At 46.5% G+C, this 16,126-nt stretch overlaps 1 protein-coding gene across 2 annotated transcripts in view; it reads left to right on the top strand.

Moving 5' to 3' along the window:
- The window catches only part of EXT2 (exostosin glycosyltransferase 2), a 76,573-nt gene extending 70,927 nt beyond the window's left edge, over window positions 1-5,646 (top strand). For both annotated transcript variants that reach the window (XM_042790929.1, XM_042790928.1), the window contains exon 14: window positions 5,188-5,646. In XM_042790929.1, the coding sequence (XP_042646863.1) occupies window positions 5,188-5,326 (139 nt within the window). In that variant the 3' untranslated portion in view covers window positions 5,327-5,646. The remainder of the gene's footprint in view (window positions 1-5,187) is intronic.
- The last annotated feature ends 10,480 nt before the right edge of the window (window positions 5,647-16,126 follow it).

Here is a 16,126-nt window from a genome sequence, read left to right on the forward strand (position 1 = left end):
GCAGCAAGACAACTTGCACCAGTTATCATCTTAACAGTGAGCTTTTTTCTGTCCTCCTCCTCAGTACTCAGCAAATTCAAAGTGTATCCATTTACTGGCATTCAGCAATGTCAGTGATGTTTATGTATTGTAATAATACAGTGAACTAATGCAAAACTGCTTGGTAGGCTAGGGGCTTATTTACAGGAAGAGTGCATACATGTGTCTGATGTGTAAACACGCATTGCACAACACACACAAGCACATACATAGATAGCTTGCTGATTGATTATTAACCAAGCAGCATGCCAGGTATTGAAGAGCATGATCGCCAAGGTTAGTGACAAAGTACTTAGACTGGATGTGTAATTAGACTTGATTTAAAAGAGAGGTATGCAAATCGGAATAAAACACTCCATTAAGATGGTAAAAATTACTCTGCAGAAAACTTCTTAAGTAGGGGGCTGGAAGCTTTTTGTGGATCTTAAATGTCAGCTGAAGGGGAAGCACAGGAGGTTGTCCTGTGTCTAGCAATTCTGTGCTGGCTTGCAGGATGGGCTACCTGAAGCCAGCTGAGCTTCCCTATGATCATACTAGTAGCATTACAACAGCACATAGGAATTTTGGTCATGAACTAGGTTCTCATTAAGGTAAACACTATAAAAACAGAAGATGAAAAAGTGCTTTTTTGCTCCAAAGTGCATTATGATGCAGGGTAAAGGTCACATTTCCATGTCTGTAGCAATTCTTGTATCCTCAGAGTAAAGTATCATTGACAGTTTATTGAGAACATGTTTAAACTGTCATTTTGCTTCTCTGTAGTTTCCAACAGTGGAGATAACGGGGTTGTGGGAAATGTTAGGTTGACTGCAAATCTACATACTTTTATTTGCCCAGCCAGAGGAGTCCGTGCTGGGATAGAGTCCGAGTGCAGGAGAAAATCCGGGGAGATGTACAGGTTGGGTGTACTCAGGCTTCATTTTGAAGATCATTAATGTCATGCTGAAACTTCATGCTACACCTAATGCCTTCTTGCCCTGTGTTGTTATTATCTACCTTCAATGTAAGGGAGTTATTTGAAAATCTGAAATGGTTTCTTTTTTCCAACCTTCTAAGCTAGCTATTTGTTTTAAGTGGATAGTAAATGATAGCAACTCCTAGAGCAAATTTTCCTAACTTCTCAGTGAGCAGGGCTTTTATGGCTTATATGTATGTATACACACACTAGGTAGTTTCAGGGTCAGGAGAGAAGCTGAATGGAAAAAGCGCACGCATCAGGGATTCCTTGTCGTATTATAGAGGAATAACTTTGTACAGATAACTTTACAGCGTTGGGTACTGAGAACAATACCTGGGGTATCAGGGAAAGAGCCGTTACCAGCTTCCCAAACTGCCTGACTTCTTGGTTTTTAGCATTCAGAAACAGTAAGCAGGTAATCTGAGCTAATTACTTGCCTGGATATCCAGGGATCAGTCTACTGTTTGTGAAACAAACAGTTTATCAGGGTTGTTATGGGCACGCACAACATCTAGTGTTAGGTTTCTGGTTCAGAAATAGCAGAGAGATGCCCAGCAACTGCCTGATGATTGTCCTGTAAGTGTGAAATGTTTGAGAAGTCACTTGCGGCGATCTGTCCAGGAGGGACATTAGGCCTTTTGGCGCTTTCATCAGAGACAAAGGAAAGATGGCACAGTTGTATTCTGTCTCTTAAGGGATTTTTTTTGACCAATACTGAAGGATATTTACAGCGCATCACGGGAAAGCCAACACCGCTATTCTTCCTGCTGTATAATTTCTCTGACATAAATAAAAGACTTCAGTCCCCAGGGTTATCGAGCTCCATCATGAAAATGCATTAACTAAAGAAAGCTTTGAACCAAGAATCCCCTTCATGCCCTAGGTTAGCCTTTACATCAGCTCACAGAAAAAGCTGTAGGAGGATCTCATAATCCTTGTATTTACAGGTGCTGTTTAAGTAGCAACAAGTTTTCAGCCTTTAGCATCTTTGCATCTGGCTCTCAAAAATGGAGAACTCTGTAAAATGCAGCCTAGAGGGCAACTGCCTGTATAGTAAATACAACAAAGGTCTGAGCTGCTTCTGCAGCAACATTAACAGCAGTGTCTTGTTTAGGACATGTTAGAGTCAAAATAGGAAGCCATTCCCTTTAGAGACAAAGTGACCAGGTAACAGTTGGGCAAAGGCTGCAGGTGCAGAGTTACTCTGCCAAAAATAATTTGGCTTATAAGGGAAAAGAAACTGAGAGATAAACCTTAACAGACCCAGAGTTCACCCAGTCTACCAGGGGCAAGAGGGCTTTCAATTTCTGAGTTCACACAATCTTAATTCCTTGTTGAGCACAACTGCATGTTGTTGGTACAACAAGGAAAACAAGAAACAATTCTTGGAAGCAAATGTGCCTCTGTTAGTACAGATTTGCAAAACTGTTGACACAGCCAAGAAAAATACCTTCCCTCCGCATTAAGGTGACGTTACATTCTCTTGGCTACCTAGCTTTGAATGTTTAATGTTCTAGATATCCTTTCTGGTTTAGATTGCCCAAAAGTGGCAAAGGCTTCGGAATTCAAGTGATTTAGTTCAGTGCAGGAGGTGAAATTTTTGGAAAGAGGTGACTTTCCTTCAAACACATTTTGTGACTTGTGTATGACATTTCTTTCATCTAAAAAAGCCCGTTTCTGATTTTTGAATTTGCTGTTTCCTGAGGACTAACTTTCCTGATTCAGCCAGAGTGATTAGAACATAACTGATTTTTCCATTTTTCATTTTTTAATTTCTTTAACAATGAAGTGGTTTCACGGTGGTCAAAAATACTGTAGCGGTATGCTTGAATGGTCTTGCCACCAGAATAAGTTTGGCTGGAAAAGGATTCCATCTTGATATTTTCTCATAAGACCTCATCTTTGGTTTACGAGTAAAACCGCTGGAGGAAAGAGGTCGGTTTTGTCTCTGCTATCCATTCAGTTTTGGCTTTTGCTCTGAGGGTGCTGCTTAGTCCCGGTGGTGATCTGATGTGGACACCTGCCTACCCGGCAGCAGGCTGAGATAACGAATTCATTTCACACCGGCCACTGGGCAGCTGTTACATTACAATGTCTTTCAGTCATTACTGGCAGAGGCAGGGTTTGACCCAGTAGACTGCAAGTATTCTTGTATGCCAGAAACCAGCGAGGGCCAGCAGCTGTGCAGACTTCTCACACGCGCATCTCCCAGCGCGTCTGCCTCCTCACCCGTGAAGTCTGCGTGCGGTTTTCCCTGCCACGAGGCTTCTCCCATACATGCAACTTGGACGTTTCTCAGAAGTAACAGATGATTTGGAAGTCTGACCTTATCTGAAAATTAGATGTGTTTTAAGGTATCTCATGTTGGGCTTCTCCTGGAGGCAACAGACACTGCTTAGTATTCCGGGAGGGAACACTCAGTTTCTGCTCTCCATGTCACTGTAACCCTTCTGTGCCCAGGGCCCAAAGCTCACCCTCACCTTCTTATTGCGGACACCAAACAGCTACTTGGGTCTTCTTGCTTCAGTCCTGACTGACGACTCCTTTGCTGTTTCAGATCTGTGCTACCCTGGAGCAGATAGTCCTTATGCCAGGTCTAGAGTTTGCTTCCTACTGCACACAGTCTCTTCTTACACTCTGAATTCCTTTTCATTTGTTTCCGAGTCCAAAGATTTGAATCTGGAGGTAGGAGGAAGTATGAGGGGATGGGAAGGGAGCAGAAAGTGAAATATCTGCATTTACCTGTATAAATATTTTATTCAAGCATCACCCAAGATGAAATAGTTTTCTGACAGTTTGCTCGGGACAGAAAGTGGCCTGAAATATGGCCATGGTAGCTTGAAACAGCTATGTAGAGATGTAGCACTTTAACAACTTGGGCTTTGTGTTTTCCAGTCATTTAGTCTAGTTAAGGAGGGAGCCATGGGATAGCTCGGAGGCTGAGGAATTAATTTTGAAAACCAGTCTTGCTGTCCCATCTACTTCAAAAGAGTGTTTTGGGGCAGTGTTGAGCAGTCCCCATCACAAAACTGTCACAGTCAGTTGGTGTGATTGACCGGGTCTGTTGAGGAAAATTATCCTGGAGCCATAGTGACCCCCTAACCCTTCGAAGGGGTCGGGAGAGGGTGCAGTGGTTGGAGAGCGAGAGACCTGCTCTGGGACCGCCTGCAGCACGCCAGCCTCTGCAGCCGAGTCGAAGTACTCCTTTCTTTTTTGTTCTCCTTCCCGAACGGCAAAAGAAACGTGACCTGTTTTCTTGTGCTGTTATGTGCTGGGGACCGTTGTCATGATTCTTGGTGCCTGAAGTTCTTAAAGGCTGCTTTTATAAAGTACGCAGCTAATTGTTAGCTGAGCGGGGGCTGAGGTGAGATGAGCCAAGTTTTCCCTGCCGTGCTTCCACAGGTACCGTGCCTCTCAATGAAAGAGTTAAAGGAGAAATGTAAGGTTAAACATCTGTTTGCTGTTTTTTTGAAGTACGTGGTTGTTCCCTTCCACAGCATTACTGGCACCTGAGATTATTAAAACTGAAAGAGCCATCAATGGTCTAATCTTCTTTTGTGCTAATGTGGTACCTTACTGTTCAACAGCTCTCTATTTAGACAAGGAAAATAAAGCAGTTGGTTTCATTTTATAGTTTTAATTCAGCTTCACTTTTAAGTTACAGTACAATCAGTGCTGTCTATACACTGAGACATGTTTATTTTTGTGGGAAAAGACAGAGCTGCTGAAGAAGCCTGAAAAAACCCAGATTTTTTTTTTTTTTTTTTTTTTTGTGCTCCATTTTCACAAAAACTTGGTTTTTGCAAAACCTTTGTTATGAGTCAAATTGACCCTACAGTGGCCCTTTAAGAGACATGTTGGCAGTTAATCTGTTCTGGTTTACAGCATGTACATTGCTTTAAGAATGACTGGAATTCTAGGGGGAGGGAGAGGGGAAGCTTTGACCTCCATGTGCACATGTGCTGCTGCCAGCATCCCCTTGCTCGTCTCTGTGATTAAATGGATAAATCAAAGAACACCAGCTTCTCTTCAGTTCTCTCTGCAGTGAGGCTCTCTATTTATTAGTAGCCAGCACAGCTGAAATACTTCCAAGCGCAAGAGGGAAGGTTTCTACCGGTTATGTTGTTGTGGGAGCTGGTAGGCGGCCCGGTCGTTGTGGTTCTTAATTACACTGCTTTCCCTTTCACCAGATCCGAGTGCATCAATAAGTTTGCCTCTGTCTTTGGGACCATGCCTCTAAAAGTGGTGGAGCACCGCGCTGACCCTGTGCTGTACAAAGATGACTTTCCTGAGAAACTGAAGAGCTTTCCCAATATCGGCAGCTTGTAAAGGCAGCTGTGAGGCAAACCTGAGTGATGAAAACAACAGCTGAAAAGGTGCTGTGAGGAATAAAAAAAAAAGGCCCTGAAGAAAAAAATTACTAGCGAGTGGGTTACATCTGAGGGAGATGGGAATTAATGTTGTATTCTGGTATGTTGTCTTCCTTTTGCATTGCACAAAGATGTAATGGGAAGCTGAACCACTGCTTCTCTGCTGCTCATAGAGGATTGAATCTATTCATGGGTCCTCCCAGAAATGTCAAACCAACACTTTTCTCCAAAGGAGGCTGTGCACCTGGAAGAATAAAACGGAATCTCTCTGTGGTCTGATTGGCGTGACTGACCTCTTCTGTCGAATGTGCTGCAGCTCTCTGGTTTGTAAGCATCCATCCGTTCAAAGCAACTGGCTGCAATGTGTAGCTGCTCTTTTTTGGGGGGAGCTTACTGCCTGAGCAGTTGGTGGGCCTCTGGTTTTTGAGCTTAATTGTTGGCTTAAGTAACTGTGTAAGGAGCGTTTTCTTCTGCATAGTGAGACAAATGTTTATTTTTTTACAACATCAGCAACAAAAATCTGTGTGTTGTCACATGGTTTAAAGGGCAAAGCATTTTGTGTTAAATTACTTTGATGCGAATTGAGACACAGGCAGCTGGGAGGATGGTCTCCTTCAGAGCAGAGACCTGCAGGACAGAACTCCATTTGCTGCACCTCTTCTTCCCATGTAAATCTCAGGGTTTCTGCTGCATCCGTGCAAGAGTCTGTGACTCTGTGTCAAAACTAGTTATATTATACAGAAGCTGATTTATCTTTTGGTCTAACTATATTTTTTTATTCTCATTATCAAGACAGCGGTCAGGTTGCAGTTTTACATCGTAGCCATACATGGGAACAGCTATTAAGCAAGTTTTTCACAGCTGAATCCTCTTCAGCAAGCAGCGTGGTGTAGGACTGATTTATAAAACACTTAAATTTACAAAAATTTCCCAGTTATAGCTTCAATGTGCAGGGATATGTGACACTATTAACACACAGTTACACACCTCTGTAAATTACCATTGTTGGAAAAACTGTGGGGTCTTTGCTTGTAATTTAAGGAGCCCATTGCCACAGGCTGCCACTGAAACATACAGCTCAGGAAGGCTTTTGGAGAAGCTTTCCGTTTCTTACGAGCATTGGAATTGTTTCTCAATACTGAAATTAACCTGAATTAGAAAATTAAATGCAACCAAATTAGGAATGAAATTGCCTGGACTGCTACTCTTGCCCGTTGATATTAAAGATGATCCCGAGTTGGGCTGAGAAGGGAATCTCTTTTCCACTGATAAAATGTTTGTTACCGGATGATTTCACTGCCTTTTGAAATCTCCGTTGCTGCCAGTTACAGAGACATCCTACTCGATGGGCTGTTTTTCTGTTACACTGCAAGCAACCTTATTCCTCAGATTTTGCCAAACCCCAAACAATAGGACAAGTGTTAGGCATCACGGTTCACCCCCTCTCCTAAGCTGGATACGCAGCAGTGACAGAAACCAAATGAAAGTCAGGCTAGAAACAGGAAACATCTGCTCCTATTTGTCTCACCCCCACTAAGACTTATCTTATTGCCCAATGCAGTGGATGTGCTGTGAATGAAAATCATATTGGAACAATAGCTCTGAGGGGATGCTTCACTTCATAACTTCCCTGGGATGTGCCTGTGAGCTGTATCGTCCGATTCTCTGGGAACATTTAATTACCAGTAACTGGGTTTTGCTGCAGTCTTTGTTTCATTCCTGAGTTGCTGTGGGAGGGGACACTGGGGAGCTAGGAGGATAGCTGTTGCAGTGACAACAACTGCTGTCTGCACAGTGGGTATCACAAGATAGAGAAAGGTTTGTCGCTCACTGTTTCTCCTTTGCAGCCTCTCGGGTTCATTCTCGTGAACTTTCTTTCTGAATCTTCCCATTGATTTATGTCGTGGTGCTTGAGCCTCTGGAGATATCAGCGTATTTCCCTTGAGATGTTTGCTTTAAAAGAGTAGCTGTGACAGTACAGTAGTCACTTCAGTTTTGGCTGTTCTGTTGGGACTGATCTCAGCTTTGGCAGGCCGTAGCAGTTTTAACTGAGTTCTAACATCCTCCTTACACAGAGTTGTGACGCTGCTGTGATTTCTTGGTTCTCAGTAAGCCAGTAAAAAGTGCACGTTTTGCACAGAGTCTTCAAAGACACGGAGGATTTGAAATAGTTGGTGGAATATTTTTAGGTGGGAACAGCCTAACCGACCCTCCTAAACTGATCTATAGTCTCAGGTCAGTGAAAAAGACGACAGGTCCTTGTGCCCACATCCCAAAGCATCTTGAGTGAATTCCCCTTCCACAAAATGCCTAGTGACTCCCGTCAATCATGTTTTGTCCTTTGGCATTTTACGGTTGCTTTTACAGGGCCATCTTGTTTCAGTGGTAATTTGTCTCCGTTTTGTGCCATGGAGAAAATTGGGCAATTGACTGTAAAAAAAAAAAAAAATGTGTAAAATGGCCTGTTTCCCCTCTACGTTTATAACTGTGATGTGTTTGATGCAAAATCTGTAAAGGTAAAATGTTACCTGTATGGCTGATTTGGAATGGATTTGTTGTCAATCTTTAAGATAATTTTAAACTTTCCATTGTATGTATGTTATATATATAAAAAAAAAAAGGTTAATATTGCAATATTAAAAAGTAAATCCAAGGAGTGTGTGTTGTATTTCACTTCTGGAGGTGCACAAGGAAACATGGATGCGCTTAGACAGGAGAATTGCAGTGACAGGCTGTTTTGCTACATAAATCTGTGTGCAACTTGAATATCCACAGTGTACTTTAGAAAGACCTGTCAGTGTTTTGTCTTTTCCATAACTGGAGTTGGACGGTTGTCTTTGAAGTAGAAGTTTGCTCTGCACGAATTCATCCCAGTCACCTTTTCGGGGAGAGCAGTTGTTACTCTAATTTTCTGCCAAGGTTTGACAGTAGCATTTATCTTGGAGAAATAGGGAACAGATCCTTTCTCTTTTTTGTGAAGAGAGACAGCAAGCGTTAGAGAACTGCGCTTCTGAGAAACAAGCTTTGGCTGAGTCACTGAGCTTGTGGAATGCCATGTGGTGGCAGCTCTGTGTTTCCAGCAGCAGGAGTCCCTGCGGAGCGTGCGGCTGAAGGGCCGTGGGTGTGGGCGATGCACCTTGCTACTTGGGCGTAGCGAGAGGTGGGATGTGCCCCAGCACCTGCCCTGCCAGTCGTGGCGAGCCTTGGGGAAGCTTTTAGCATCACCACCTCGCCCTGCAATGCCTTGACGCTTTCCTTCCTCACAGCCCCACTATCTCATGACAGGACGTGCCGATCCAAGCCCCGATGTTCTGAAGTACTCTCTCCTGCCATCTCCAGCTCCTGCTCTTGAACCTCCTGCCATCCAGCGTGCTTCTGCTGCTGCGGTTCAAATATGCTTCACTGCAGCAGCTGGTTTATGCCTGTCGTTTATCAGTTCGAGGGCCTATTAAACTCGAGAGCCTTGGAGACACAGGTATCAAAATAATCGTGAGGTGGGACTTAAGAGATGCTCGGTACTTCTGACTCATTTTGCTTTTAGGCTGTATTGGTGAGTGCCGAGCACTCTGGAAAAATGCTGTACTGAAACACATGAAAATGGATTTAGGTGGGCAATTTTAATGTTCAAAATGCCTTCAAGATTTGGCATGAGTGTTCTCCATAATGCACGTCTGGTACTCTGGGTACTTCTCGTCTTTTGACCAGGAAAGACCTCAGAATGGTTAATTGATGCTGCATAAATCTTCTGTCCAGCCCTTTCACATGGAAGCTGCTGTCGTAACAGGGCTACAGCACAATGCAGGAAAGAAAAAGTAAAATTGATGGTGCTGATGAGAAAATGGATCTTAAGTGCCCTAGCCAGAGATCAGGCAGAGTGAGTATAAATTTTTTCATCACTCTTCTTAAAGGCTTGCATGTTTAAATTTTACTAGGACTGCTGCAAAGCACGTTCTTTTGTAAACTGAAATGTAAGCTACAGGTACTTCTTGCAATCATGGGTAGTCTCTCGCATGTGCTTAAAGCAAGAAAAAAACATTCTGAAAAGTTGTATTAGATTAAATATATGCTAGAAAGTGAGCATCCAGCTGCTAGCTTCAGTCTGATCCTGAAGAGTTGGGAAGAACAGAGCAGATCCTAGGCAAGTGTTCCACTTACATTGTCTTTTCTTTTTCGTTTTTAGGCCCAAAAAAATAATTTCTGTCCAAAAGTGCCAGAAAATGCTGAACACCATATTCTTTGCATCTGAAAGTTGTCCCAGGAGCAGGTAGCCACTTCTTGCTAACATTGGTGTGTAGACAGAGGTGGCAGAAAAATCAGCTAGAATGTTTTTGCTTTACTGTTGAGCCGTGGACCCTTCAGTTGTATCTGATGCTGTTGGGAGTGCATGTAGGATGGCATAAGTTCTTTTTATGCTGCCTGCCACTGCTGCATCTGGGCACAATAAACTGAGCTCCGTGGTCCTCCTGCTTGGGGAAGATCAGCCTCTTACCTGTAACCGCAGGAAAGGGAATGCAGAGGAGCTGTCGGGCCGCCCAAGGCCTGGGGAGATGTGTGGGTAAACCCAGGGTTGAACACCAGGATCCCAAGCCCGTGTTTTAGCAGAACTGACAGGCTTTTGTCTGAACTGTTGTTTGGAGTTTTGGGTAGCTCAACACCAAGGTAGAGGACCGTTAGCCTTGACTTTCAGTGCCAGCAGGCTTCAGCCTGCCCTGGCTTGAAGCCATTTAGTGACATTCCTGGTGCAGTCTGTGTAATTTCAGCCTGATGGAAATGGCTGTAATGCAGTCCCACCTCTGCTGATCTTCAGGATTCCCCTGTCTGCAGCTTCTTGTGGTTGCTTTGAAAGCGAGTTATGTTTCCCATTAAAGGATAACAGCGACAATTGAGGCAATTAAGTGGAGTGGCGTGGAGCTAGCAGCACACAGGGAGTTTTCCGACTGAAAACAGTGCAGCTCAGAGGTTCTCCCTGCCAGGTTGCCTGTTTGCTGTCTTCATTTGTCTGGAAAAGGATCCAGTAATTCTCCTTCAAATTTCCTTTACTCATTCTGAATGCCTGTTTACTTGCATGAATAGGAAGTGCCTCTGCTCCAGACAAGCGTGACAGCTCCTCAGTGACTGTGGACTGTGATCGATGCAACTTGGCCATGATTTCATTAGGTCTATGAATTTGAATCAGTGCTCAGTACCAGACTGTGTGCAGGGGGAAAGACAACAGATAAGATGGGCCAGGGGAGAGCCAGGTGTCTGTAAGGAGAAATAATCCACATTGTGACTATTTCTACAGAGTCGTAAGAAAAAGATAATGCCAGCTTAATTATTAAGTTGCATGCATTGGATTTTTAACCTAAATTTGAATTGGTGGGGGACTGGAAAAAGGAGAAAGCTGGACCATTTGACCAGCAAAAGTGTGAAGAACTCAGGCTCTAGAGACCGGCATGAATTTTTCCATGCGTGATTGTGAGATGCGATTGCTGTTGTACCCTGTGCTTTTAGGGATGAAGCTCATCTCTTCTACCCCCCATTCCGTGCAGCAACGGCAACCTGTAAAACTGAAAGCCAAAGCCTGGGACTGACTGAAAGGTGCCGCTTAGGGATATCCACCTGCCCAGTGTGAGCATCTCATGCTCGTCCGGTAAATAAACCTTGGAAAGCTCCGTGAGGTTGTCAGGCCAAAGGCTCTCCGTTCCCTTCCGCGTGTCTGTATAGCCCTACACTCAAGAAAAACGCTGTTTCTCACCTGCTGGTCTGGCCGTTGGAGGACTTAAAGGTCCTTCTTTTTTCAACCTTTCTTGGGAAGGGAGGGCCGGGTCTCAGCTGGGTGCTAGGCACAGGTAGTGCTGGGGGCCCTCAGCTGAGGGCTGGCAGGAACAGCACCCCCTTTGCCACGCTTCCTCCAGACAGGCAGGGGAAAAGGTTCGGAGCAGAAAGGACCGTAAAATGAGATCCAGGAATTCAGCAAGGCTACAGCAAAAGGAGCAGATTGCTAACTCGGAGCATCTGTCTTTGCCCTGTGAGTAAGTTACGAACTGAAAAGCAAGGGAAAGTGGAAGATCCTTTCACAAATAATAAACACTTGTTTGTCTCAGATTAAATGCAACACCTTTACATGTGGGCTCCAGCTGGCCATAAGTAGATGCACCTTGCATGGCTGTTACCTTCCTTGCCAATGAGAAGATTATTATACATCCATCTGCTTAAAGGTTAATAACCTGCTTTTAAAAAGAGGAAGAAAAAAGGCAAATCTGTTTAGTTTACAGGAAGAAAAAATTGTTTTTCATTAAAACTGCCCGAACTTTGCCCTGCCTCAGAGTCATATTCTCCAGCAGAGAAGGAACGCGTTAACCTAGGTGCTGTAAGCCACATCGCCCAGAGAGAAATTTTTCCATGTGTTTTAAACAACTCCTGTGATGCCAGTAGGAGAATGCAGCTTCAAGAAAAGAATGCACATTTCTAATTTGGGCCCTGCCACTATCTAGAGTTTATAGAGATTTTTTTTTTTTTTTTTTTGGCTCTTTGGCAATGTTCAGGTCGGGAGCAATTTCTGATGTAAACCCGTACAACCAGGATGTTACTGAAACTGGCTTTGGGCTCTCAGCAGTCTGAACTCTGCCAACATCTGGAGAATCTGGCTTTGAGTGCTTGGGGAGGGAAGGAATTTTTCTCCTACAAGTGAGAGGAATGGATAAGCTTGCAACAGCACCTGCATTATCCATTTCTTTGTGAGATGGAAAACAGCCATGCTCCATCTGAACTGAGCTGATGCTCCCAGACAAGGGGTGGAAAGGCCGGATGGGCTCTCTGGGTCTTGGAGGGTTGTCGACAGCTGCTGGGCACCACCTCAGCTCTGCCTGAACACGAAGGGCTCTTTCCAGTTCACCGAGCACCTGGGTAGCAGGGCCTGGGGCTCTTACTGGTGCCGGCGCTGGTGGATTCACAGGGTCTGAAGGAAATGGGGTCACAGCTGAGTTTATTCACAGAGCGAAAGCGGCCGAAAGGGCCCTCCCAGAACCCGCTTTTCCTCACGTTGGGATGGGGGGAAGAGATGTGCCCCGGGAACCCGTGGGGCTGAGGCAAGCCCTCCCCGGGCTGCGGGGAGAAGTGAAGCCCCGAGAGCTCGGCCCGGTGAGCAGCGCCTGGCTGCGGGCGGGCGGCCTGGGGGAACCGCGGCAGGAGAGGGGGCTCAGCAGTGAGACTGGGCCGACAGGAACGTGGGCGAAAGGCACGGGTTTTTTTGGGGGGGTGTGGGGGGAGTCTATTCTCGGGACTTCAGGAGCCCCCTCGGCGTGACCGTGGCACGGCTGCGTCCTTCCCAAATCCCGCCGGCAGGATGCTCCGACATCCACCTCCCCTGCACGGGAGAGGCAGCGGCCCGTGAGCTGCCACCTGTTGTTAATCTACCCCCGGCTAATCCGTCCTGCACTGCGTCAGCAGTTCAAAAGGGCACTGTTAGTATTTTTTGCCAACTTCAATTAACGTGAGATTTTTGGAGGCCCCCCCTCTGATCACATTTCATCCGTCGTGAGTCAGGAACAAACCAGCCAGATTGCAGTTGAGAGGAGAGAAGAGAAGGAGTTTATTGCAAACCAAAACAACAACAACAGTGTTTGTGCCCCCTCGGCCAGGGCCCCTGGGAAGCAGGGTCCTTCCTAACGATGCCACTCCTTTGGAAAACTGGAAAAATAAAAACTGGGGCCCAGATATTCCAGTCCCCCCTCTCACTTCCCCGCCGCCACCCCCAAAAAAAGCCCCCCTCCCCCCCCAAAAAAAGCTGCAAGTGCAATAACTTACTTCAGAAAAAGTTAAAAAGAACCAAGCTGCAAGACTGTTTGTTCTTTTTTAATATTCCACTGTAATGAACTGGTAATACATGGCTGCATAGGCAATAACATTGCATGGCACAAACCTCACATGGCAACATTTTTAATGATTTTTTTTATTCTTTTTTTTTTCCTGAACTTTTTTAAAGCTTTTTTATTTTTTTTTTTTTTTTAATATGTTCTACCCCAGGCCGTTAAGCTAAAGAAAAAAAAAAAAAAAAAAAAAAAAAAAAAAGGTTGTGTTTATACAAGGTTACAATATTTTACAACAACAACAAAAAAAATAATATTGATTGAGGTTTGTTTTCTTTCTTTCTCCCAGTCTCTTTCAAACACTGCACACCTAAACCGATATATTATTATACATTGAAAACTGTCCTTCAAAATCAGTAGTATAAAAGTCCTAGCTCTACCTACCTACCTAGCTATGTGGGGGGAGTGGGGAACCGTGTTACCAGCAAAGAGTAAAGGGGGTGCAAGGCCGCGCCGTCGCCTCCTCCCAGCTCCCTTTGGGAAGCGGCGAAGGGCTGAAAGACTTTCCATCCAGTTCCACTCCCCTTCCCATTTGGGTTTAATTTCTCCTTTGGTCTGTTTGCTTTTTGCTGTGTCAGTCAGAGCAGCAAAATAAACACAGGGCTCTGCCTCTGCTTGATTATTTTTCAGACCTTTTCCAGGAAACTACCTTGTCGCCTTTGTTTGTTTGGAGAGTGTTTTACAACGTGCCGCCCTGTCCGGGCGTACTCTGGGAATGGGGGGAAGGTGCCTCCCCCTGCCCGAAACGCCTCCCGCCCCGGGGGGACCCCCGCGGGCAGCCCTGCCCGGGGTCCCCGGGGCCGCAGCTTGCTGCAACGCCTGGCCCTTCGCCTCGCCGTCTCGGTCCTCAACCCTTCCTCGGGCTCTACCCGCGGGAGGGAAGCGGGACCCGAGCTGGGTGGCCTATTCGAGATGGGGCCGCTGGCTGGAGAGCCGGCTGGGAGCACTGGTGGCCGCGCTGGGCGATGCGCCGGGGCCCGGCCTGTCCTCTCGCTTGCTCCCTTCCGTGAGCTTGTTCAGGCACAGCAGCTCTTAAAGATTTTTGGACCCTGCGGGGCCCGGCGAGCCCAAGCCTGGTTCACCATTGCTACCAAAGCGCTTAACTACCGCTTGCAGGCAAGAAGCACCTCTGAGTGCTCGGCAGCGAGTGGTACCCAACTGCTTTTATGCCGGTGCCGGGAACCCGTGTTGCTCTCGCTCTTTATGGCCCAGTCTCGGAGCTCGGGGGATGTCTCTGGTGTTTCTAACCACGGGCAACATAAGGCGACCTCCTTGTAGGGTCCCCGCTGCACAGCCAGGGCCGGGGCTGCGCCGGAGAAACGTTTTGCTACCTCCTCGAGGCCGGGGAAGGCAGCTGGGTGAGCCCGGCTGGCTGGGTGCTGCACCCACAGAGGATGCCACCCCGGGCACGGCGGGTGTCGGGGCGGCTGGGGCGTTTTGGCGGTGGCTGGGGACGAAGCTCACAGCTTCGAAGGCAAGTCCAAGCCAGGGGATCGTAACTCAATGTGTGGGACATGGAGTAAAATACTAAATAAGAAATAAATAGAGAAGAAAGTCATAAATAGAGTTGAAAGGTATTCAAATAATAATAACAATTAAAAAAAAAAAAAGGCATCGTCATGGTAACTTTGAGATTGCAGGAACAGCACGGACCCTGTGACCCTTAAGAAATGCAGTAGCCGCAGGTTGGCTAGATTAAGATATATATATATATATAAGTATATATATATATTTATACAGTTTTTCTTGTTAATTTAACAGCTAGTTTAAAAAAACCCTTTTAAATTAATTTTAAAAACGTGTGTAAGTACAGATGCGTGGTAGCTGACAAACTGCCTGCATAGCTGCTTTGGGAGGCTTCTGAGGGGAGCGCCTGCCAGCGTGGCCCGCGGGGGTGGGCACGGGGGGCTGCTCCGGTACGGGCACGACGTCCCCCCCCTTCCCCTCGCCTGGTGATGCTTTCGGGCAGGCGGGGGGCCAGGCACGCACAGTAGCCTTTAAAATAGATTGAGTGAGTCCAACATGTGCTTTGCACGTGGGTTTTAAGGTGAGAGAAAGCCGGGGGCCGAGCCTCTGTGAATGCCAAGCCTGCTGCCAGGGGATGCTCCTCTCTAACAAGACAAGGGATGCAGCGCTTAATCCTCTGGGCTGTTCGACAGCTCGGGTGAAATCCTGGCCCCGTGGAAGGCTGTGGGGAAAAGCTGCCCTTTAACTTCAGCCGGGAATGCAGCTAAGCTCTTGCATGGCTGCGGCCTGCTGTCGGAGCTGCCTTGGGTACCTGCGGGCCGCGGGGGCCCCGTCCCCGCGCGCCCGCTCATCCCACCGCCCGCTCCTCAGCTCTGCCCGTGGCTGACCCGCCTTGTCAGGAACGTTACTGGGCTTGCTCGGGGATTCCCTCCACGGGAATCTGGCCCGCTGACCCTGGGAAGCATCATGCTCCCCAGTGTGCCTTAGGAAAACGTCTCCTGCCACCGGTCCCTGGGCGGCTTGGGACCCTGGGTGGCTTCTGGGGTGCCCGGTGGGGGGTGACGTTCACCTCCAACCTGTCAGCATGATCCTGTCCTGTTCAGTGCTCAGAATTACTTTTAGCCCTTAAGCCATCGTGCCCGACGGCTCGGCTGGATGTTTAGGCTGGGACATAAGTCCTGGCTGTTTGTGATGGGAGAGGCCCCCATCGTACACGTGGTGTGGTTAAATTTAAATGCGTGCTCGTTCCCCGTGAGTACCAAGGAAAGGCATCTCTTAGCATTTCTGAGGAGAGAAAAGCGACAGTACTGCTGGTCTTTCCTTAATCCAATAAATATATATTACATTGGATCTAGCAACGGTGTATCATTTAGGTAGTGTGCGGCACTCTAGGCGCTATAGAAATACTTGTATATCTCGTTAACCTGAAACCTGACATTTGG

Source organism: Tyto alba, unplaced genomic scaffold (genome assembly GCF_018691265.1).
Source record: "Tyto alba isolate M040663 unplaced genomic scaffold, T.alba_DEE_v4.0 Super-Scaffold_18, whole genome shotgun sequence".
NCBI classification, from domain to species: Eukaryota; Metazoa; Chordata; class Aves; order Strigiformes; family Tytonidae; genus Tyto; species Tyto alba.